The 22,708-nt window shown below is 40.9% G+C and overlaps 1 protein-coding gene across 3 annotated transcripts in view; it reads right to left on the bottom strand.

Annotated features, from left to right (window-relative positions):
* Positions 1-22,708, bottom strand: part of sytl5 (synaptotagmin-like 5) — a 76,010-nt gene that overhangs the window by 9,093 nt on the left and 44,209 nt on the right. The window contains exons 6-15 of one of the 3 annotated variants that reach the window (XM_061723336.1): positions 21,282-21,425; positions 19,091-19,193; positions 18,863-18,992; positions 16,568-16,668; positions 15,931-16,026; positions 7,497-7,562; positions 3,815-3,993; positions 3,562-3,664; positions 3,286-3,447; positions 3,098-3,206 (exon numbers count right to left, since the gene is read on the bottom strand). In XM_061723336.1, coding sequence (XP_061579320.1) covers positions 3,098-3,206; positions 3,286-3,447; positions 3,562-3,664; positions 3,815-3,993; positions 7,497-7,562; positions 15,931-16,026; positions 16,568-16,668; positions 18,863-18,992; positions 19,091-19,193; positions 21,282-21,425 — 1,193 coding nt within the window. Of the gene's footprint in view, positions 1-3,097; positions 3,207-3,285; positions 3,448-3,561; positions 3,665-3,814; positions 3,994-7,496; positions 7,563-15,930; positions 16,027-16,567; positions 16,669-18,862; positions 18,993-19,084; positions 19,194-21,281; positions 21,426-22,708 lie in introns of all 3 variants that reach the window. The other 2 variants (XM_061723334.1, XM_061723337.1) reach the window with 2 other exon arrangements.

Genomic DNA, 22,708 nt, shown 5'->3' on the forward strand with positions numbered 1-22,708 from the left:
AATTTACTTGAAACAGGTGAAAATAGTCAAATAAGTTATTTTTCTGGTGTTATTTTTCTGGTGATGACTCTAAATGTTGAAATAGCAGTAAAACCACATTCATTGATGAAATGACATAAGGGATGGAAAGGGGGATGGCAGTTTTACAGGGGGGATGATTTGGACTGTTTTTATTTCAGGGGGGGATGCCATCACCCCTCATCCCCCCTCAACTCCAGTACTGGTGGCCGGACACATCATTACTGATCTTAAATTCTCTGCATCTGTCAACGTATCCATCACCGTGGCAACCAGAGAGAGCTCAGGACCTTCATGCAGTCCCACGTCCTCCTGAAACCCGTTTGTTTTTCTCCTACTGGTGCCCTCCTGCAGGTCCTGCACTCCCCAACATGCCTCTTCAAACTTCCTCATGCAATTCCACGATTCCTCCTTCGGCATTCAGTCATTAGATATCTCTGGACACACCTGCTAAGACGCGCTGCAACGTCGTCTGACCTTCCCTGCACTCTTCCATCAGCATTCTCAGAGAAAAGACTGCATCTGCAGAGCTGCTGTTGTTTTTTACTCTGATAAACCAATTAGTCAGGATGGTTTCTTTAAATGGGGGTTGTATAAGACACTTAGGAAGTCAGGGATGGACGTTTACAGTATTTTCACAGCTCTACCTGCTAATTATATCGCTCTATTACCACAGCAACAATCCTCAAGCACTGACAGTGTGTGTGTGTGTGTGTGTGTGTGTGTGTGTGTGTGTGTGTGTGTGTGTGTGTGTGTGTGTGTGTGTGTGTGTGTGTGTGTGTGTGTGTGTGTGTATAGGACTGAAATACATGTACCTATATTCTGTATACAAAGAACTGGACACGCCCCCAATTGGTATCACCCATTGGTTTCTGCAGGAAGCTATTAAAGCCTCATTTTCCTCAGGATGGATGGCACCAGGTTGCAAATGGACAGAATGAAAAGGCCTGGGAAGTTCAGCTAGAACACACCCACCTATGATGCTAATTAATATAACGTTAGATTCATCCTCATCAAATCTGTCCAATCGTAATTATTTCAAGCGTTTCTACCGAAATATCTGAAGCGGGTGCTGCCGGAGCTGAAAGGAGGCCTGGCAGAGATCATTAACCATGTCTACCACACACTGCTGCACCTTCCACTTTTTTTTTTTTTTTAATTGTATATAGGTTTATAAGAGCTAATTTGTCTATTTACTGTCATTTGTCTATTTACTGTACAGTGAGCGATAATAACCGGAGTCAAATTCCCTCTCTGGCATGTTTAAACTTGGCCAATAAAACCTGATTCTGATCGGCCGATCCCTGCAGTCACTCAGTGGGATTAGACCAGGGGTCGGCAAGCCGCAGCTCTAGAGCCGCATGCGGCTCTTTAGCGCCGCCCTAGTGGCTCCTGGAGCTTTTTCAAAAATGTTTTTCCTTTTTTTTTCCTTTTTTTCTCTTTTTTTCCTTCTTTTTTTCCTTTTTCTTCTTTTTTCCTTTTTTTCTTCCTTTTTCCTTTCCTTTTTAATCTCGACATTTCAACTTTTCTCTCGACATTTCGACTTTTTTCTCGAGATTGTACTTCAACATTAATCTCGACATTTTGACTTTTTTCTCGACATTTTGACTTTTATCTCAACATTTCGACTTTTTTCTCAAGATTGTACTTCAACATTAATCTCGACATTTCGACTTTTTTCTCAACATTTCAACTTTTTTCACGAAATTATGACTATTTCCTCGACATTTCGACTTTTTTCTCGACATTTCGACTTTTTTCTCGAGTTTTTTCAAGTGCATAATGAAAAAAAAATATATAACTAATACAGATACATGCGGCATGTGTTGCCTTCATTCTAAGGCTTATACAAGACTTTTCATTTTTTGCGACTCCAGACATATTTGTTTTTTGTGTTTTTGGTCCAATATGGCTCTTTCAACATTTTGGGTTGCCGACCCCTGGATTAGACCAATTGAAGCTCAACCGTGTTGAAGAATGATTGACAGCGGATCCCTGAGGACTTCCCCTGGAAGGGTCCTGAAATCATCAGCCACGGCCCCCCGGCTCTCTCAGCCCATCCATGCTAGTGGAGCAGCAAAGCCGCTGGCGATCACTTGCAATGTTATCTCCCGCTTCTACTTTGACTCACTTTTGGAGTCAGCCCCTAGTGGTCAGTGTTGGAACTTCAGTCTTACTCAGGTCCTTGTTGGCTTCAACCCAGAAGTTGCACTTGCTTTCATCTGATCTTCTTTCATCTGAAGCCACTTGGCCAAACTACGGGTGCATGCAGGGACTGTTTGCCGGTAATATATATGCTATAATTAAATATCTCTCAGTCCTCTAATTAGAAAACACATTTTATTTCTCGTGGGAATAATCTGAAAATCCTGCTATTTTAATCTTTATATCCTAAGTTTTCAGTGGTAACATTTAAATTCTTATAAATGTATTGTGGGCGCCTCTAACCATGGAGAAAAATAATATTTGCATGAAATCTCTTCTAACCACCAGTTCAAACGCTTTGGATCTGATAACAAGCGGAAGGTCAGTTGATAAAGGCGAGGCCTGGGAACGCATTCATTATTTTTCTGCTCTCTGCAATAACTGAGGATGAAATCAGGGCAAGCCTAAAGTTATTAGCATAAAAACAACTTTTTAGGTCAGACGGGCGTTTAATTATAGCTGCTTCTGGGTTGCGAAGAGTTGTGTTTATATTTGCTAACAATCAGTGGCTCATTGGTGGGTCACTCATTAATGCAAACTCCTGCTGTGATTCCAACACATAATCATGTGCACATCCTCAGAAGTTATGATCCCAGAGTTTCACAATTACCAAATATGCCATGCTTTTTTGATATTTTGATATTTTATATATTCTTTGTACATACGAGACATGCCTTATTTATCTGCTTTTATTTTATTTTATTATTCTATTTGGTACTTTCAACGTCATGCTGCTTAGTTGTTTTTGCAATTGCCCCTCGGGGATAAATAAAGTTTTTCTGAATCTGAATCTGAATCTGAACCTTAAAAAAACGTAGAAAGTGCTTAAATCAAGAGTTAAGACCATAACATGCAGGATGTGGTAGAGTCGTACCTTGAACTTGGTCCAGAGGGAGGGTGAGGTTATTCTCTCCAGGTATGTACTTCAGCACGACAGTCAGTTCTCCTTTATACTGGATTGTGCAGTCTATGTTGCTCTCCAACTACACACGGACACACAACGGTCTGATAAGGTTCATAAATCTTGTAGGAATAGGACAAGGCGTGTTGTTTGCCCCCTACCTTGGGCTGCAGAGAGTACCACTCCTCTATCTGGGAATCAAACTCCCAGGAATCAAACGTGAGCTCCACTTCTCCCAGGAAGCTGTTGTATCCGAAGCGGTCGTGGTGCCACACAGACACCTGCAGGGTTCGCGTCTCCAGCTGCGAGTGGCTGATAACGTACTAAAAAACACAGAACAAAGCATCGAGTTAATGTTGCTTCACAATGAAAGGTTTCAATTGAGACTCTCGTCTTTGTTCGCTGAATTTTTTTTTTGTGTTTTTTTCACTACTAACCCTCAGGTTCTCGTTAAAAACTGGGTTAATGGTGTTGGGCTTGATGCTGGTCTTCCTCTTGCTCTGTCGCGACGTGTCTGGCAGCAGGTACGTCTTTACATACCTGCCGTAACAAAGCAAGAAGGAGAAAACGACGATTTAAACCACTTTTCTTCTTGTTTATACTAATAACTTTGTATTTTTATCATCCTTATGCAAACATTTACCTGCAGAAACACACATCTATAAATGCATATATTCAGATGACTCTTACGCATCTGTGCGTTGTCTCCTCTCGTCTCCTGTTGCCAGGTTGTGACAGTCTTTGACCAGAACATTCAGGGCACCCGTTTTGTAGCTGTAGCTGATGTTCAGGAGGATCTCGCCGCTTACTCTGGCGTTACCATAGTCACCAGTCTCACTGTACATGCTCATCATGCTGTTGATGCTGCTCTGTGAGGCCGAGACGAGAGATAAGGACAGAGATATGAGACGGGGAAAAGAGTGGAGTGAGAGACTGAAGACTCCTCTGTGACAGAGATCTGAACGAGATCCACGTCATTTTCTACAAGTCAGAGTTAAAAACGACAGATTTTGGGATTAGAGCACAACAATTAGATGTTTTGCGTGTTTCAATAACAATAGTAGGGGTACATTTAAGTATTACCCCCAAGTCCCCCAAGGGTCAATTTTAGGTCCGCTTCTTTTTAACCTTTACATGCTTCCCTTGGGGGACGTCATCAGGAGACACGGCATCAGCTTCCACAGTTACGCTGACGACACACAGCTGTACATCGCCGTGTCTCCTGATGACACAGGGCCACTTGATGCCCTTTTTAACTGTATTTTAGATATTAAGTCATGGATGGCAGATAATTTCCTACAGCTCAACCAGGACAAAACAGAGGTTTTAGTTATTGGTCCTGAAGGCCGGAGAGAGAAACTTTTACCAAAACTACAAGATTTTAAACCTTCGCAACGTGTAAAGAACCTGGGTGTTATTTTTGACTCTGAGCTCACTTTTATTCCACACATAAAGAATATCACGAAAATAGGTTTTTACCATCTTAAGAACATAGCCAGAGTCCGCCCGTTTCTCTCTCAGGCCAGCACGGAGGTGCTGATGCATGCTTTTATCTCTAGTCGTTTAGATTATTGTAATGCCCTGCTCTCTGGTCTTCCTAAAAAGAGTATTAAGAACTTACAGCTATTACAGAACTCAGCCGCTCGCGTGCTGACGAGGACCAGAGGGCGGGAGCACATTACACCTGTTTTAAAATCGCTGCATTGGCTTCCCGTCCGTTTCAGGATTGATTTTAAGGTTCTTTTACTGGTTTTTAAGTGTCTTAACGGTCTTGGGCCATCTTATTTATCTGATCTGCTTTTACTGTATCAACCCTCACGGACCCTGAGGTCCTCTGGTACCGGCCTTTTAACCATTCCCCGAACCGCGACCAAAACCCACGGTGAGGCTGCATTCAGCCATTATGGCCCCTCTTTATGGAACAGCCTGCCAGAGAACCTCAGGGCCGCAGAGAATGTTGATATTTTTAAAAGGAGGCTCAAGACACACCTTTTTAGTTTGGCTTTTATCTGATCTCATTTACCTAGTGTTTTTAGCTATGTATTGTGTGTACTTCTTTAGCTCTTTTATCATCTCTAAAACTTTAATCCATTTTAGTGACTTTTTACTTTATGTTATTTATTATTCATCTTAAGTTTTATATATATTTCTCTAAAATTTTACACTTTTAGGCATTTTTTACTTTCTTTTAATCTTTTAGTTTTTAGCTCCAGTGTTTCCTCAGGGGGGTCGTTCACACTGGGAGGTGTGCCTGCTCCGCCCATGGGGGTGTCGTCATGGGGATCCCTCAGGCCTGGGTAGCTGGGGGGGGGCTCCACCTTCTGTGTGGGGTCTGCCCCGGTCTGTCCGGGTTGGGGGGGTCTCTGTGGGGATGCTTCTGGTGGTCGTGGTCGGTGATGCCTCTCGGTGTGGACGGCCACCCATAGGTAGTGTTTTCCTCACCTGGATCGTTAGTGCTAAGCCATGTCACCAGTCCACTTATTGTGTGTGTGTGTGTGTGGGTGTGGGCGTGTGAGTGTGTGCACAGGTATATGAGTGTGAGTGAGTGTGTGTGTACGCGTGGGGGGTGGGGTCGTATGGAATGTTTTAAATTGTGTTTTTTATTGTTATTTTATTCTGCATGTAAAGCACCATGTGTTGCATTTTATATTGTATGATTTGGCGCTATACAAATAAATAAAGTTTAAGTTTAAGTTTAAGTTTACCGTGCTCTATTAGAAGCTTGTACCTCACGTTTTCTACCCTGACGGGCAGTTTTGGGAGTTTGAAAAGATTTTGAAAAGATGTATAATACCGCAGATTACTGTTAAAGGTGACATATTATGATAAAAAAATTCTTTAATGCATATATTTAAATGTCTGAAGTGACTACGAACTTGAAAACTCATACTTAACTCAAGCCTGTCACTTTGTTTAGGTTTGAAAACGTATCATTTAGGGAGCAGTTCAGATTTACCAGGTTCTGTGATGTCACAGAGCCAGATCAGACCAGAATTATGGCTGACCAGCTTCAGGTGACGCTGTATTTGCTGTTTCCTGGACTTAAAGACGACTGGAGCTGCAGAGGTGAATTCTGTTTTGACCGAATCATGACTCAGACATTTTATTAAGGCTTTAGGAAATTCTGTCAATTTATTACAGAGCTGAATACGTCTACTTTAATGGTAGTAAACTTTATTTGTTTCATTAGTGACTGAAGCATAAAAAAATGTGTGAAGGACTAAAGATATATACAGAAACATACAAACAAAATTTTTTATAAGATTTTTCCAAAATAAAAAAAAAAGAAATACTTAAATCTAAATTTTTTTAGCCTTTATTTCACAGATATAAGTAAAAAAAAAAAAAAAAAAAAAAACTACACATATATTTTTAATATGTTTTAACGAGCAGCTACTTTGTATTTGCAATATTTTAAAGTAATCTAGTATTTGATGCCAGTAGGACTAAATAAAATGTTCCTTTCATTTACATTTGAATTGTTTTGGATCATAGGAAACCAGTTAATGCATCTGTCTTTATTTTTGTTGGGTACAAAATTCCATCAAATAATCATTGTTGCCTGATTTTACTCTTTGTGATGCATCATTTATAATATTCTTTATTTAGCCCACTGTTTGTTTTTCTCTAATCTCCCTTTGTATTTTTACTTATATTTTTTTCCCATTTTTTCACTCTACCTTCTCTCTCGGTTTTTTATTGCATCTTATCTGCATTAATGTCAGAAATAATCATTCATTTGTCAAACAGCTGGTACATGAAATAAAAACAATATATGATACAAAGTTACTTAGAAAACCCCTTAAATCAGCCATTTAAAGGAAAGTAAGCAGCTTAGTTTAATAATAAAGAAGGGGAACGCTGGCCTCTACGTCTGCAGCTCCAGACTTTCACAGGCTGTAAAATTTAAAAAACAAATAAATAAATAAAATAAAATAATAATGTTGACTCTTTTTACTAGAAAAACCCATTTGGCAAAGAAAGCAGTCCACACAGCTGCAGGTAATCACGTCTAAAACATCTGACAACAGCTGTCGGCCCCGACAGCATGAACCGTCACAATACCACTAAAACTAAAACATGCAGTGATTTACTTTTTTACAACACCAAGTCTGCTTTATTTATTTCCTGCAGGGTGCCAGTTTGATAAATGAGGAGTTTATAATTAAGCAATAAATGAAGCAGGTCTGGGCACACACATGCATGGGACATGCAGATGCTGTGTGTTCCAAGATATAATGCAGGCATACTCAGTATAAAGTCTTTATACATTATTGAAACAGTGTGTAATATTTATGCTCGGGTGCTTTGCTGCTGTGTCTTTAATGTGACAGAGAAAAGTGCATGCACAAATCCCAAAAGAGAGACTTACAGTCTCGGCATCCGAGTCGGGGACATTAAGGTACCCCCACCTTCTTTCTGAGCCAGGAGTGGAGGACTAGATTCATGTTAGAGGCCAGGAGGAGGAGGAAGAGGAGGAGGAGGAAGAGGAGGAGGAGGAGGAGGAGAGAGGGAAAAGAACAAAGAGCAAACTGAGCTTGTTGATGTGTTAGCGACTGATGCAGACCCGCAGCACAGACCCCGACTCCAGCTGTAGGAAAACCCCATTACACCCAGTTACCATGGAGATTATCCGATGAAACCGCAAAGATTACAACTCGTCAGGAATCAGCGGTGAGAACGGCACATAAGCAAGTGAGAAAGAACTGTAGGAAGATCTTCTAACGAATCCCAGGAAAGTTGCAGGAACACCCAGATCAGGAGCATTGAGACTACAGACAGCTGAAGTGTGTAACGATGATCAGATGCCATATATCTAAGATATATCTTAGTCTAAATGTCTAAAAATTGTTACTCAGTCTCTAGTCCTGTCACATCTGGACTATTGTCCCACAGTCTGGTCTTGTGCGTCACAAAAAGAAATTTCAAAACTCCAGTTAACTCAAAATAGAGCAGCTAACCTTGTACTTCAGGGCTCCATAACAGACAATCAGTACGTTTACATGCAGCAAAGAGATCGGATTTCTGATCGTATCAGATAACGACATGCAGAAGACCGGATCACTTGTCTGAGTTTACATGCTGTTCAGAGATCGGATAAATGGCCAGAGCATGGCTGACTCCGTGACGCTAAGTGGCGCTGTAACCATGGTAACCATTTCAACAAAGAGCCACCTCCGGTTGACCTCCACTTAACAACAACAAGAAAAGACGTCGTACGACGACCTGGTCTGATTTGTTGTTCCGAGTTTGTTCCCTTTGCTGCCACTAACCTTGCGAGAGGCGCAATAACACTTTTTTTTAAATTATTATATTATAAAACGGGAAATTTACGGGAAAATACTAATACGGGAGGACGGCGGGAAAGAGGGGTAAAATACGGTAGTTTCCCGGCCAAAACGGGAGACTTGACTTGAGTGGAAACAAGTCACAAGTTTTCTACTGGACAATTGTGTCGTTATTAGGGAAAGAGGACTGGACTTGAGACACAAGTTAGGAGGTGCCAGCCAGGTTCTTTCCTCTCTTTATTGTTCAACTGTTGCACTGTAGGTGTTTTGCAAATAAAAAATGAATAATAAATAAAGATTGAAATTGATTGAACTGCTGCATGTAAACGTACTGACTGTGTTAGAAATGCATGACAGACTATCATGGCTAATGGTAAAAGACAGACTGACATGCAGTCTTATTTTGTTTATAAAGAATATTCTGTGGGTAAACCTAACAGCTTATATTTACAACTAGTGCCAACCAATAACAGACATAACCATGACACAAGACAAGCAGTAAACAACAGATTGACATTAGCTCTGCCGAGAACTAACACACTTAAGAACAGCAGAGCTGTTGCAGAGCGGAACAGACTTCCACCCCAGCTCTGATTACTTGAAAGCAAAAGTAGTTTTAAAAACAAACTGAAAAAGATGATTTTAGAAAGGTGTGTGTATAATATCTGACTAATATCTGACTTCTCGGTTTCTTGGTAAGCTTTTGTTTTTGTTGTTTTTTGGTTTCATAAGCCTAGGTATTGACTTGGTGTGAAAACAGGTTTTAACAATCTTTTCCAATTGTAATTAGTAGTCGACACTGTGGTTAATTATTTTAATATTGTAGTTTTTTATTGCTTTATTACTACGATGTATAATTCTATACTTTATTGTTATTCTGTATGCTTTTATTATGTATATCAGTGGTTCCCAAACTTTTTTTGCCAGGCCCCCCTTTTGTACGTAACCGAATTTTCGAGCCCCCCCCGACCCCAACACAGACACACACATCTTTTGCATTCAAATGCAACTGTAATTTATTTCATATATTGAACATATGTGCTAAAAAACTGTCCATCCCTGTAAAAATAGATTTTCAACCTGACCAGCTCCCAGAGATTGAAACAACAACAATACAAACAGGAGCCAAAATCTGAACATTTGCTCTACAAAAATTACGCCTTTAATCTCCACATCTTTTCAGTGATGTGAATGGGCTTGCTTCATGTGTGCAACACATTTCTTTTTTCCCTTTTTACTGTACAATACAGTATGCATTACTTTCAACATATTTTTTTCCAAAAAATAACCATCTCCCTGAGGAAAAAAACCCAGCAGCAACAGTTAAACAAATAATCAAAATTTCAACAATTGCTCTGTAAAAAATGTCAGCTTTAATCCCCACACCTTCCCAGTGACCTGGGCTTGCTTCATGTTACAGATCCTCTCAAACCGGGTTGCAGGTGAGAGATTATCACATGCATCTACATCAGTAGCACCGGGTAGTTGTGGGGCCTTAAGCAGCAGGTCCTGGTTAGATTCCTGCCGGCCAGACCATTACTTCATGTCATTCCCCTTCTCTCTTCCCCCTATTTCCTGTCTCTCTCTCACTGCACATATGTATTGAAGGCAAAATCTTAAAGAAATTAAAAATCTTTAAAAAAAAATGAATCTACCTTCCAACCTCGCCGCGCCCCCCCTGCAATAGCGCCGCGCCCCCTAAGGGGGGCACCCCCCAGTTTGGGAACCACTGATGTATATAATTGTGTCCTGTGTGAGGAGCCCAGAAGGAAATAGCCATTACTCCCACAATGGAGTGATGGCTAATGGGGATGCTAATAAATAAACAAACAAACAAATAAGCAACCGTGGAACAACCTCCCGAGGCGGTACCTGTCTCCCAACAGGACAGGAAGTGGAGCCTCAGGGTGGTCACTGATTAGTATCTGTGGGAGGCAAGTCCTCCGAAGGATCTGGTTCTAACATCCAGGACACCCTTACATGACCTTTGTCCCTCCCCTGAGGCGGCCAGAGCAGTTCTGGTGGCCTGATGAGTCTCTACTTTATACTAGATGGTTATCGCTGCAGTTGATCCTTGTATGGAGATGAGTTTAATTTGACTAATGCTCAACGAACATTTGACACTTTTCATCTAATAAAGTCCTCTCATGTCGGCTGTGAAAGCCCTGGATGCGGTGAATCACGTCACAGTGGGCAGAGTACATTAGAGCTCTTCATAATGCCCCTCATCACTTACTTCCACCTCCACTGATGCTGCAAACAGCGGCTCAGTGATGGATGTCGCAACAGAAAGATATGAGACGGGCCGGATGTGTGTCGTCAGATACGCTCGCACACACACGCACACAGAGAGGCTGATAAGCACAGCGGTTGACTCTTGAAGTTAAACAGCCATTCAGGCCAATAACTGTGTTTCCTGCCTAACTGAATTATAGTTAGCTGCGGGGTACACAAATTAACATGTGTGACCGAGTCAGAAGCAAACATGGGAAATCAAGGCCCAGAAAAAAAACAGAGGAACAAATTTAATATGTGTGATGATGAGAAATAAGGATCTGCGTCTCAACGTGGTGGAAGATGTGTCACGTATGAGTCTGCAGTAGGCCTGTGTTGAAAAAATCGATTTCACAATTCTAAATCGATTCTCATATTAATTCCTAAAAATCGATTCATATGTCTAAAGATCGATTTAAAAAAATAATAATTTTGGGGGAGGGGTTTCTTTTTTTTAAATTTTATTTATTTATGTATTTTTTTTTTTCCTCATTACATTACAACTTTTGGTTATTTTTTTTTTGGGGGGGGGGGGGTTCTTTTTTTTTCTTTTATTTATTTATGTTTTTTCTTTCATCATTACATTACAACTTTTGGTTATTTTTTTGTTTATCCCCAAAAAAGGAATGTTTTGTTGGACACGAGAATAACTGGTGCCATGTTTTTGCCTTTAAATATGTTTAAAGGTATGAAAACATTAAAGTGTTAGGTTATAATTGCATAAATTGTCTATATTTCATTACTTTATATACTGTATTGGGGTTACATTTGCAAAAAATGCTAAAAACCAAATGCTCAAAAATTAAAAACCAAAATAGACCGAAAATGGAACAAATAAATACGTAATGTGGGAAAAAATAAAACCGATTTCATCCGTCTCTGTTTCCTCCCTGGATCTGTTTGATAATTCTGACCCACATGATGTTTCTGAAAGCAGTTCTATCAGCATTCTGGGAGCTGATTGGTCCTTACAGCATCATTAGCTGCCAATACTTGCTGTTTAATCTCAATATAATACTAGTAGTAATATTTTGCATAACTACAGTCATATAATTCATGCAACAGCTCAAAAAAAGTTTTAATAACACTAACCCAAATCAATATCGGAATCGAATCGAATCGGATCGAATCAAATCTTGATAATCGATTCTGAATCTTAAGAATCGTAATCAAATCAATTCTTGACATTTGAATCGATCCCCGGCCCCAGCCCTAGTCTGCAGACCACTGATACATACTTAAATGTGATGTTCTAACTGGGACTATCAAAGGTTTTGAACAGGTTTGGCTCTGTGGTTCAACCCTTGGCTCATTCAGTTTGTGCACGTTGTTCATAAAGCTGCAAACGTGCAATAAAAATGCTCCGAAGAGGAAAATGATTGCAGCAAAAGTTGTCATGGTGAGATCTGTGAGATTATCCACCTTAAAAACGCTGGGCGTGGAAAGAGATGCCGCTTTTAAAGATCAGAGGATTTTCTTGACAGTCACTGTGCCTTATTGGTAACAATCCAAGAAAAACTGATTAAAACTAAAGATATACATTTAAAGGGATGTGTGAGACAGTGGCCATCCAACAAAACAAAACACTGGCAGTTTTAATGAAGTCATTAAGCCCAAAGTGCTGACAACAAATGCAGCAGACCTTTAAAAGTGAAGTATTAAGCTTCTTTTTTGGTCTTAAATGATTCCTGATGGACATATCTGGGTAATTAGCCAGTCTTTGTCTTTTCTGGCACTGGAAGTAAGACATTATGAGTAAATTATGACACATCTGCAATGTCATTAAAGTGAGCCAACTACCGGAAATTAGTGCAAGTTTTGTGCCAGTACTCTGTTTTTTTTATCTGAACTGGGAATTACACGGTAAACACATCTCCTGTTTGCAGCGGGGAGTAGGTCGTTATGGGACACGGTGGCAATTAATGATACCGGAAGCTGTCGGGTGATAAATCCAGCAACCTTTTGGAGTCATCGCTGGCTGCTGGCCAGAGCGGCATCGATCTGAGATGTGATAAAAGTTGAGAGTGGTGTGATTAACTGGACTGTTGATGGATGGGTTATACTAAAGTTTCACTGTCAAGTTTGATCAGAAACGATGTTTGAAGTCAGACTGGATTTATCTCCATAGTGTGACAATAAATCCACATATAAAGGGAAAAGTGATTTGGAGAATCTGCCCTGAGAATTTGGGTAAAAATTTGGCGAACGCAATCCCTATTTTGGGACATTAGCGAGCAGTTTGTCCACGCTGGCAGGAAAGCTGAGCATCCTGCGGGGAGCCAGCTGCTCGCATCATTTTCCTACACGGGGACTTTAAAGAGTGACTGGCGGCAGATCTGGCGTCTTTTCAAACAAACACATCCAGGAATGGCCTGAAGCCCTGCAGCTTTACAACCAGCCGCCTCTGCGAGCTCTACCGTCCCCGCGATACCACTGGAGGCTGCGGCCTCTGTGAGGAGACGTGTGAACCGCTGCCAACTTTCTCTCTGGTGATTCTGCGAAATGCTGCTGCCAGTCGACAACCGGGAGAGCAGAGCAGCAGCTTCATGGTGACGGCAGAACAACGCTTATTTGTAATGTAATTGAGGAACCACTTACTTCAGTTAATGAGAGTAGATTGGAAATTTGTCTGGGTTCATATCCAGTATATGTTCTTACATAAGTAGAAGAATAAGATATAAATGAGGAGCTCGAACCAGAATGCAAAAGCAACACTTCTCAAAAATGTTATTATAAATGTCTAAAAACTTGTGAATAATTAGAAGCGTCACACGCCCTCAAGTGGAAAGTTTACTGTCAAACAAGGACATCGATGCTCATCACCGACACAAAGACCTGCACTTATGTCAGGTGTAAAATATAAACGCCTCACCAGTCTATGTGATCTTTTATATGTAAATATTTTGAAATTAAGTTGAATAAATGTTTGCTTTTCAACTGTGAAGAGGCTTGATCTAAACTGAAAGTTCGAAGGAAAATAGACCTATAATAGATGTCTGTAAAACGCCCTTTAAATGTCAACTCGCTCAACAGGCTGCGATACAAACTACTCACTCACTATCAGCATTCACTGCGAGTTTAAGAGTCAATGCCTTTGTATTTTCCTGTAAGATCGGCACAAAGTCCTTTTTATGAAGAAATCAGCAGTTAGTTTGCAGGAAGTTTCATTCATTTGAAATTCAAGGTAATGATTCGTTCACAGTTTGGCAATAATAATTTTAAAAAAGCCAGTAATACACATTATTAGTCCCAATAATATACAACATTTAAAGGAATAGTTTCAAATTAAACTTTTAACTCATAACATCCTCAACAGAACTCAATACTTATTTTTGATTATAACAAAGAGCTACAGTAAAACCCGCTCCGCCATACACAGTGTTGTCGTGCACCGAGCAGATACACTTCTCAAAGGCTTGAATGAGGACAAATGGATCTCCTTCTCTTGGTTCTCGGCTCTTCTGTACATGTTTACAGGCCAGAGCTTCCAGAGCTGCATGGTTGCCTGCAGTCCCCCCCACTGACCACCTCAGTGATTATGTGGTTATATAGGGGTCTCCTTAGTGCACCGTATCAGTCATGTCTACGTAGAACTCTTAGTTGTCCAGTTAACGGATCATGAATACTGCAGAATACTACAGAACCTGCTCTTCTGTACCTTTGGCAACAAGGGCGTAGATTATAAATAATATGAACCGTCATAAAACCATTTTTACTACAGCTAAACCAAACCACGCTATAGTTGCATACAATTTTAGACTGTATGATTCGCGCATTGCCAGTTACATTATTAAGACGGACACATTTCATTAGCGAACTTGACTTTTAAGTGCCCCAAAGCGCTTTACACTGTAGACATTCACACACAGGTTGTTGGCGGAGCTGCCGTATATCAGCGCTGGCCTAACAAGTGCCCAAGAACACTTTGGGCAAGACACTTAAAGGAGCATGAGGCTCCTTTTAAGAAATGAGACTCTCTAGCGCCACCCTTCACCACGACGGCCGTCGGGGGTACTGCAGCCAACAGTGAAGCCGGCACAGGAGAACGGGGAGAACGCGCATGCAGTGTCATGTGACTTCACATCCGCAGGACAGCGCGGGAAATTCCGGCCCGGAATTGCAGCACATTTTGCAGCACACAGCCTGTTCAAGACAACGGAGAGATACACTAGAGGGCTCATTCGTTTTGGTTTGGAACGCTTCATCTGACATTATTACTAGAAAACTTAAAACGTTTACGAATTTTTATCATAAATCCTGCCTCAATCCTGCCTCAAGCTCCTTTAAGTCCAATTTCGTCTTTTTTTTGCTGCCATCCTTACTCTCTTTTGACATTCATGTATCACCCACGTTGCATGTGAGTCCTCTCGTGGACTGGAAAGTTCTCCTCCTGCTAACAACCAAAGATAGCTGCAGTGTCTCACATCACAAGCCAACCACAATCACATTGGCCATACATGTTACAGGAGGTAGGACTCAGAACGTAATTTAACTCTTTCTGCACCTCTAGGTGAATATGACGTTGACAGATCAGCATTTTCTTTCTCTTTTTTTTTTCTTTTGATCGGGTTTGTTTTTCAATTAATTGATAATTAACAATTCAATAACATGTCCCTTCCGTCCATGCTCATTCTACGCCCTTGTTTGGCAATATATCTGTGTCTCTCCTCTCTCTGTTCCTCATCCTCTCTTTCCTATCTCTCTTTTCCTGCTCTATCTGGCTGGTCTCCAGCAGATCCCCCCCTTTAATGATCCAGGTCGAATTGAGTTGAATTGAAGACGTTTCACCTTCCACCCAGAGGTCTTGCTGATCTACGACTGACTGGCAGGAAGTTTTTAAGTCGTATGGAAATCACTAACCCTCCTGTCACTCCAGTGGGTCATTAGAGTGGAAACATCTTCAAGAACCCAGAAAAGGAAGTTCAGGTGCCTTGATTCAGCATCTTGAGAAATACCATGACCTTAATGACTGAGCGTCTACACCTGAGCAGATATCCTTTAATTACAGCATCACAGCTGCATAAAGTTAGTTTGTGCAAGTGCACCTCATGAGAGCAGCAGGTGTACGTGACAAAGCCCACGTTGTGTTTACTCAGTCAACACACACATGTTCCTCTTTGTCTGTGTTTGTCTCTGTGTATGTGTGTGTGTGTGTGCATAGAAAGAATAAATATGTTTGAACTGTGTGTGAGCAGAGAGGACTTCCCTGAATCCACTGCTCTGTGTTTGTGTTAGCTCTGTTACCGTTGACACCGCGATGCTGAGACGCCCGCCAGAAGTCAGGCTGTGGGCCGACATCAGGGCATCGATGTCTTCCTCTCCGTCGTCGTCAGAAAACTCCTGCAGACGACAGATCGAATCAGAGAGGAGAGACTGACACGAGGAGGCCGGTCGGAGCAGACAGACTTGTCTGAGTCCATTTCCATGTTTACAATCATAACGTCGACTGGATGTGCACGACCGGATGAGCAGCTAAAGGAAACATACTTTGGCTGTCTGACTGTTTCTGTGAACCACTTTAAATGCAAATGCATGCTAAGTGAAGACGCTGACAAAGCAGCGCCATACGACCGTCACATCCTCCACCTGTTTCCAGACTACGTTTGCTTAGGTGCTTGTTATTCTGTTTGAAGTGAGCTCTGATGTGAAATTAACATTCATGGCCACAGCTGACGCGCCACGTTGAGATTATCGACCCATAAACCCCCAAAACTATGGTTCATTACAGGAAAAGGTTTAAAAAGGGGGGTGTGGACGGACAAGTCCGGATTGGTTAACGTCACAGTCAGAGCAGCCAGAGCTTCTGCAGTCACCGTTACTGATGTTGCTGGTAACGTGTGAGAGGTGTGCGGTGAAGAGGAGATGCAGGGACGCTGCTTACGCCTTCGTTGAGCCCGGAGACCGAGTGGCTCCTGAGGCTGGAGGCGTCGTCGCTGGGTTCAGAACCTGGAGCTGACAGGTCCATCTCCGAGCGGCTGTGATCTGCGCGGGGAGAGGAGGACGGGGTCAGGACGAGGACAGTGTTAGAGAATGTTGAAGCGGACAGCGAGAAAACTCCAAGGAGACCCCACTTTGCCAGTGTCACAGCTTTTAAAAACTTTTCAACTTGTTCTTGGATTCACTCAGTCTTTGGTGGAGATCAGCTTTACCTCAGAGATGCTGTCTCATATATATATATAAATAAATTAGAAATATATAGAAATTGATCAAATTAATATAATTGTCACTATCTATTATCTGATAATATGGTATGGCTTTGCCCACCTCTTCACCAACAGGGTCTGATAACTCATACTCCCAGCTAAATTTGCTTTCGTCTACGAAAATTATGACTAAATATCGTCGTCAACGAACCTTTATCAGCTGAGGAAAACAAGACGCAATGAATATAATGGTCAAGATACGATAACGATAATTAAATATATAATGCAATATCGTAGACGGGTTGGGGGAGGGGCCACAAAATCACAGGAAAAAATAAATATGTTGTAAACTCAATTTAGAGTCTTCTGTATCTGGAATGAATGTATTGTTGAGTCTATAAGGTAACAATAATATAATTAAAGCTGCAAGCAGCGATGAACCGGCCCGCGTACCCTTGTGCACGTTCAGGCTGCAGTGGAAGCGCTTTTATGACTTCATGTAGATTCTTCAGGCCTGGACATTTAGCGGATGACACCACCCACGACTCTCTATATCAAACCATTCAAAAGTTATGGCAAAAAGTAGGAACTGTCAAATATGGACCAATCAGATGAAGGGGGGGCGCGCTTTTTGGCATCTATCGTCGCCACGGTAACGCTTTTGACTGAGAAAAGTAATGCCCATTTTCGCAGGATGGAGACGCACATTTTGATGTATAACACATCTGGGTGCACATTACGGTTCGGGCGAAGAAATGGCGTAAATTGCGGCAAAATTACACGATTAATTCAAAATGGCCGACTTCCTGTTCGGTTTCGGCCATGGCGCCAAGAGACTTTTCTTTAAGTTGCGACATGATACAGGTGTGTAGTGATTTTCGTGCATGTACGTCAAACCGTATTGTGGGGCGTGAGGCACAAAGTTTTCTAGGGAGTGCTGTTGAGCCATTAGGCCACGCCCATTAATGCAAACCATAAAAATATCAAATATTTCGCCAGGCCTGGCTTGCGTGCAAACTTTGGTGACTTTTGGGGCACGTTTAGGGGGGCAAAAAGGCCCTCATTTCGTCGGAAGAAAAACGAGAAAAAAAAAATTCCTATAGATACAGTAGGGCCTTCGCACTGTCAGTGCTCGGGCCCTAATAATAAGATAACCTTGTTTGAATTGTAAAATGGGTTTGGCTAAATACAATCTTTGACTAAAACGAGTCCTGGACAATTCTCACTAAAATAAGACTTTTAGTCGACTGAAACTTGACACGACTAAAAGGAGAATGAACGTAACTAAAACTAATAAAAACTAAAATGATAGCTTGACCCAAAGACTAGACTAAAATTAAAATTGAAACAGGCTGACAAAAACGACATTACTCCCAGCATCACATGATCAGGACAAAGAAGAACTAATTTTTGAATCTGAGATAAAGCTATCAATTTAATTATTATTTTTACCAAACTGGCCTGGACTTCCCCACGAAGGCTGACAGCTGTGACATGGAGCTTGCTTAAAAAAAAAATGACTTGGCTCTATAACAAATATCTGAAAATACAAAAAGTGAGGAACATCTTCATCACAAGCTCTTCTGCGTGGCCGTGATTAGAGAGTCTCACTTAATAACGCTTCAACAACAAACGAATGGTCAAAGTCTTTTGAAACAAATTCAAAAATGCTTCTCTTCTGACAAACACTTGGGAGCAAGGAAAAAAATGAACAACGTGACATCTTGAAAGGAAAAAGAACAAGTTAATGGTGTAATTTGCGGCGATGTGACATCTGCTCCCCACAGAGGGTGTAATTTCATCCTTTGTGACGAGCTGAACTCGGCTGAACGCGGCGACTTGTCGAGTGCTTTTGCTTTCATTCCACAGCGGTGAAGTTGCACGCTCCACCATCGCATTTTGAGGCTGTGATTTAGTTATTGAAATGATTGCGTGTAAGCTGTGAGGCTGTGAGGTGACAGCAGGAGTAATGCTGATTTACTGTTGGGGAGAGAACAAAAACAAGCCAGAGCAGTCGGGTTTTGAAAAGTCACCTGATGAGACGGAGGCCCTGGACACGGAGATGGTCGGGGTGCCGGAGTCGGTCCGGCGGTGGCCCGGTGCCTTTTTCTCCGAGGGGCCGTCACCGGACTGTAAACTGGCAACGCTTTCCGCTCCGTCAGGCTGCTTTCAAACACAAAAACACAATGTTAAGAAAGCATTTTATCCTGGACTCCTCCCTGGGCGTGCGGCTGTTCGTGTGCATCGGTGCTGACCCTGACCCTCCGGTTGTCACCGGGCGTGAATGGTTTATCTGCAGCCTGGGCACGCAGATTGTTGGGTACAGTGGGGATCCCCGAGGACTCCACGGCCACCGCGCCGGCCCTGAAACCCAGACAGATACCAGCAGGACATCACTGGAGCGTTCACATGTTCATTAACAACCATAAATAACAGCACGGCCAGGAACCTGAACTGGTTCGCCACATGAATAACATCATGAAAACCACATTTTAACTTGATTTTTCTTTCAATTCCTTATGAAATCTATTGTTATATTAAGGTTTCTTTATATGAACTGTCTGGCATTAAAAAACAATATGTCAGAAACAGACTAAATCATTTTACTATATTATTAACGATATATGACAATCCTCTGTTTCCTCTTAGATTGAGGATGGTGTTTCATCCATTTCTGCAGGTGACTGGTATTATTTTAATTATTTTTGTTGCTTTGTTTGTATGTTTTAATCCAGTAAATGACTTGTAGGTTTGTTATGCAAATAAAGTCTGATTGTTTGATTCATTGACATGTCTTGTTTATATATACAGTAGAGACCAAAAGTTTGGACACAAACTGCATTTACATGCAGTCAATAACCCTTTTAAAACCCGAATATTGGCAATAACCCGAATTTGCACGGCCATGTAAACACCAATAACCCCTTTGAATAACCGGAAATGATATTCCGGTTTTTAAAAACCTGAATACGACCCCTGGGTTACTCCTTTTAAAACCCGAATATTGGGTCATGTAAACGCCAAACGGAATATCCCCATCAAACGGAACAGGAATTTGTTTTCTGCGAATGCTCTTTTCGCAAGGAATCCTGGTCTTTTGAGTCCAGGAAGTTCTTATAAACACGGAGAAACGCAAGACCCAGCCACACTTTTGGAGTGAGGAGGAGACTAATCATTTCATAAATGTAATGAAGGATATGAACATTTCTGCATTTGTAGACGGTAGAAAGTACGGGGATAGCAAGATTTACAAGAAGGTGAGCTAAAAGTTGCACAAAGCAGCATTTGTTTTGAATTTGGATACAGGAAGAAGAAGCGGAAATGACGTTAATTGTGTCATCACGTTCTCCGTGCGTCCCTGGTTTGATCCAGATATCCCGAATGATTAATTACCATGTATACATGGATTACCCTGTTTGCTCACGCATGTAAATGGAATATTCTGAATGTTTCAGTTACCGGAATATTAGCAATAACCCGAATTTTGACTGCATGTAAACGTAGTCACTAATGGGGAAGTATGTCCAAATATATATATATATATATATATATATATATATATATATATATATATATATATATATATATATATATATATATATATATATATATATATATATATGTATATAAATATATAAATAAGTGGCTGGTAGTTTGCAGGTATCATTAGTGGTATTACAGAAAAAGCATAAATGTTGATAACTATAAGTCCCTATATAAGTCTATAAGTCATTTGAGAAACATATCCGATCCTGCTACTCACAACACAGTTTACATCACTGATTTCTACTGTGGCAGTTACTGTTGCTGCGTGTAAGCAAAGTAAGCAGAAGAAGACTGCTGCAGAGAAGCAAGCAAAAAAGAAGGAAACTTCCTGTGCTGGAAATAAAACTGGGGTGAATATTTGGACATTGTTTCAGCAGTGGATGGAGCTGCAAGACTTGAAAGGTTGGATGTGGATGTGGCAGTATTTCTTCTTGACAGGTAATCATCTCATTTTTGCTCATCTCTGGTTTAACTGACAGCCACGCCATGTTGAGCTTGAGGACAGCACGCTCACTAAGGCTAAGTAAATATTAAAAGTTACGGTTATATCACAGTTACTGATCTTTTGGGAAGTTCCCGACTGCAGCTTTAACTTTGTGTCTCATTAAATAACTTCATGAACATCAAATTTCATGAAGAATCAAAGGTGGTGTCTGATCAGACCAAGGTGTTTGGACCAATCACAGCAGAGAAGGTTTCTCATGAAGGGGGTCAACCCCAAGAAACTCTGTCTGACTGACTGTCTGAAGTCACAATCAATGCTCAGAAACTTAGGCATGTTGAGCTATCTATAGCTATAGATAGCTCAGAAAACGTTAAACTTGGTTTTCAGTTCATCGTCATATTTCCTTTATCTTAGTTTGTTTGATATTTAAGTTATAAATTGTATTTTCTGTAGATGGAAACCTTTTTGAATCTGGACTTGCAGCAGAACGAACGCTTCGAACGCTTCGAGCTTCTCCATCTGAGGCAGATTTGACACCGACGCCGTCCACGCCGTTCTCTGGCTTCGGGGGGGCTCGGCTGCCTTTTTTATCCATCTTCATACGTCTGCGAGGAAACACACAGAGACAGACGGGAAGCTCGTTATCTGCTGTACAACAGAGAATTAAAGCCGCGACGATGAATGTGCAGCCGTCACGCTGTGTCCTTCTGTGTCGGTCGGCTTCCTCGCTCTTGTTCCTGCTTCTAAGGAAATTAACTGTAATTAGGGTTTGTACATCCCTGATTACAGTAAGGTACATTACTAAACTAGAATTATTTTGACTCATTTTTGTCAGGTAGTTGGTTTTAACTTATAGCTTTGCCAGAAGCTTGTAAAGAATTACACAGTCAGGAGTGTCAGCTTCACTGATGCTGCTTTTAATACAGCAATCATCATTTTAATGGAAAATAAAAATAGGACATGAAAAAAAAATCTCATCATGGCTCGGGAATAATTAAAGAGAAAAGACTTTTCAAACTGAATCAGCTTAATGTTATTTATTTAATAGACCTTTCCATCAGACTGACTGAATAAAACTGGCACGATCCAGTTTCTGTTTTGTTGCTTCACATAATGCGTTTCTAAAAATGTCCAGTTTACTTTGTCTTTTTAATAGTCTTGTGTATAGTCACATTAGGATTGGGCGATATTTTACCGTTCACGGTAAACCGTCAAAACATTTCCCCACGGTAAGAATTTGTCATCTTGCGGTAAAAATGATAAATTCCCGTTGATGATGTTTTTGTGTAAAGCTGATTTATGGTTCTGTGTTAAATCCACGCACAACGTACGTGTGAGGGAAGGAAGGAAGGAAGGAAGGAAGGAAGGAAGGAAGGAAGGAAGGAAGGAAGGAAGGAAGGAAGGAAGGAAGGAAGGAAGGAAGGAAGGAAGGAAATGAGCCAGAAAGAAAGAAAGAAAGAAAGAAAGAAAGAAAGAAAGAAAGAAAGAAAGAAAGAAAGAAAGAAAGAAAGAGCCCGAAAGAAAGAAAGAAAGAAAGAAAGAAAGAAAGAAAGAAATTAGCCTGAAAGAAAGAAAGAAAGAAAGAAAGAAAGAAATGAGCCTGAAAGAAAGAAAGAAAGAAAGAAAGAAAGAAAGAAAGAAAGAAAGAAATGAGCCTAAAAAGAAAGAAAGAAAGAAAGAAAGAAATACATGAGCCTGAAAGAAAGAAAGAAAGAAAGAAAGAAAGAAAGAAAGAAAGAAATGAGCCTGAAAGAAAGAAAGAAAGAAAGAAAGAAAGAAAGAAAGAAATGAGCCTAAAAAGAAAGAAAGAAAGAAAGAAAGAAAGAAAGAAAGAAAGAAAGAAAGAAAGAAAGAAAAAAAGAGCCCGAAAGAAAGAAAGAAAGAAAGA

The sequence above is a fragment of the Cololabis saira genome, chromosome 6, assembly GCF_033807715.1.
Source record: "Cololabis saira isolate AMF1-May2022 chromosome 6, fColSai1.1, whole genome shotgun sequence".
Classification (NCBI taxonomy): Eukaryota; Metazoa; Chordata; class Actinopteri; order Beloniformes; family Belonidae; genus Cololabis; species Cololabis saira.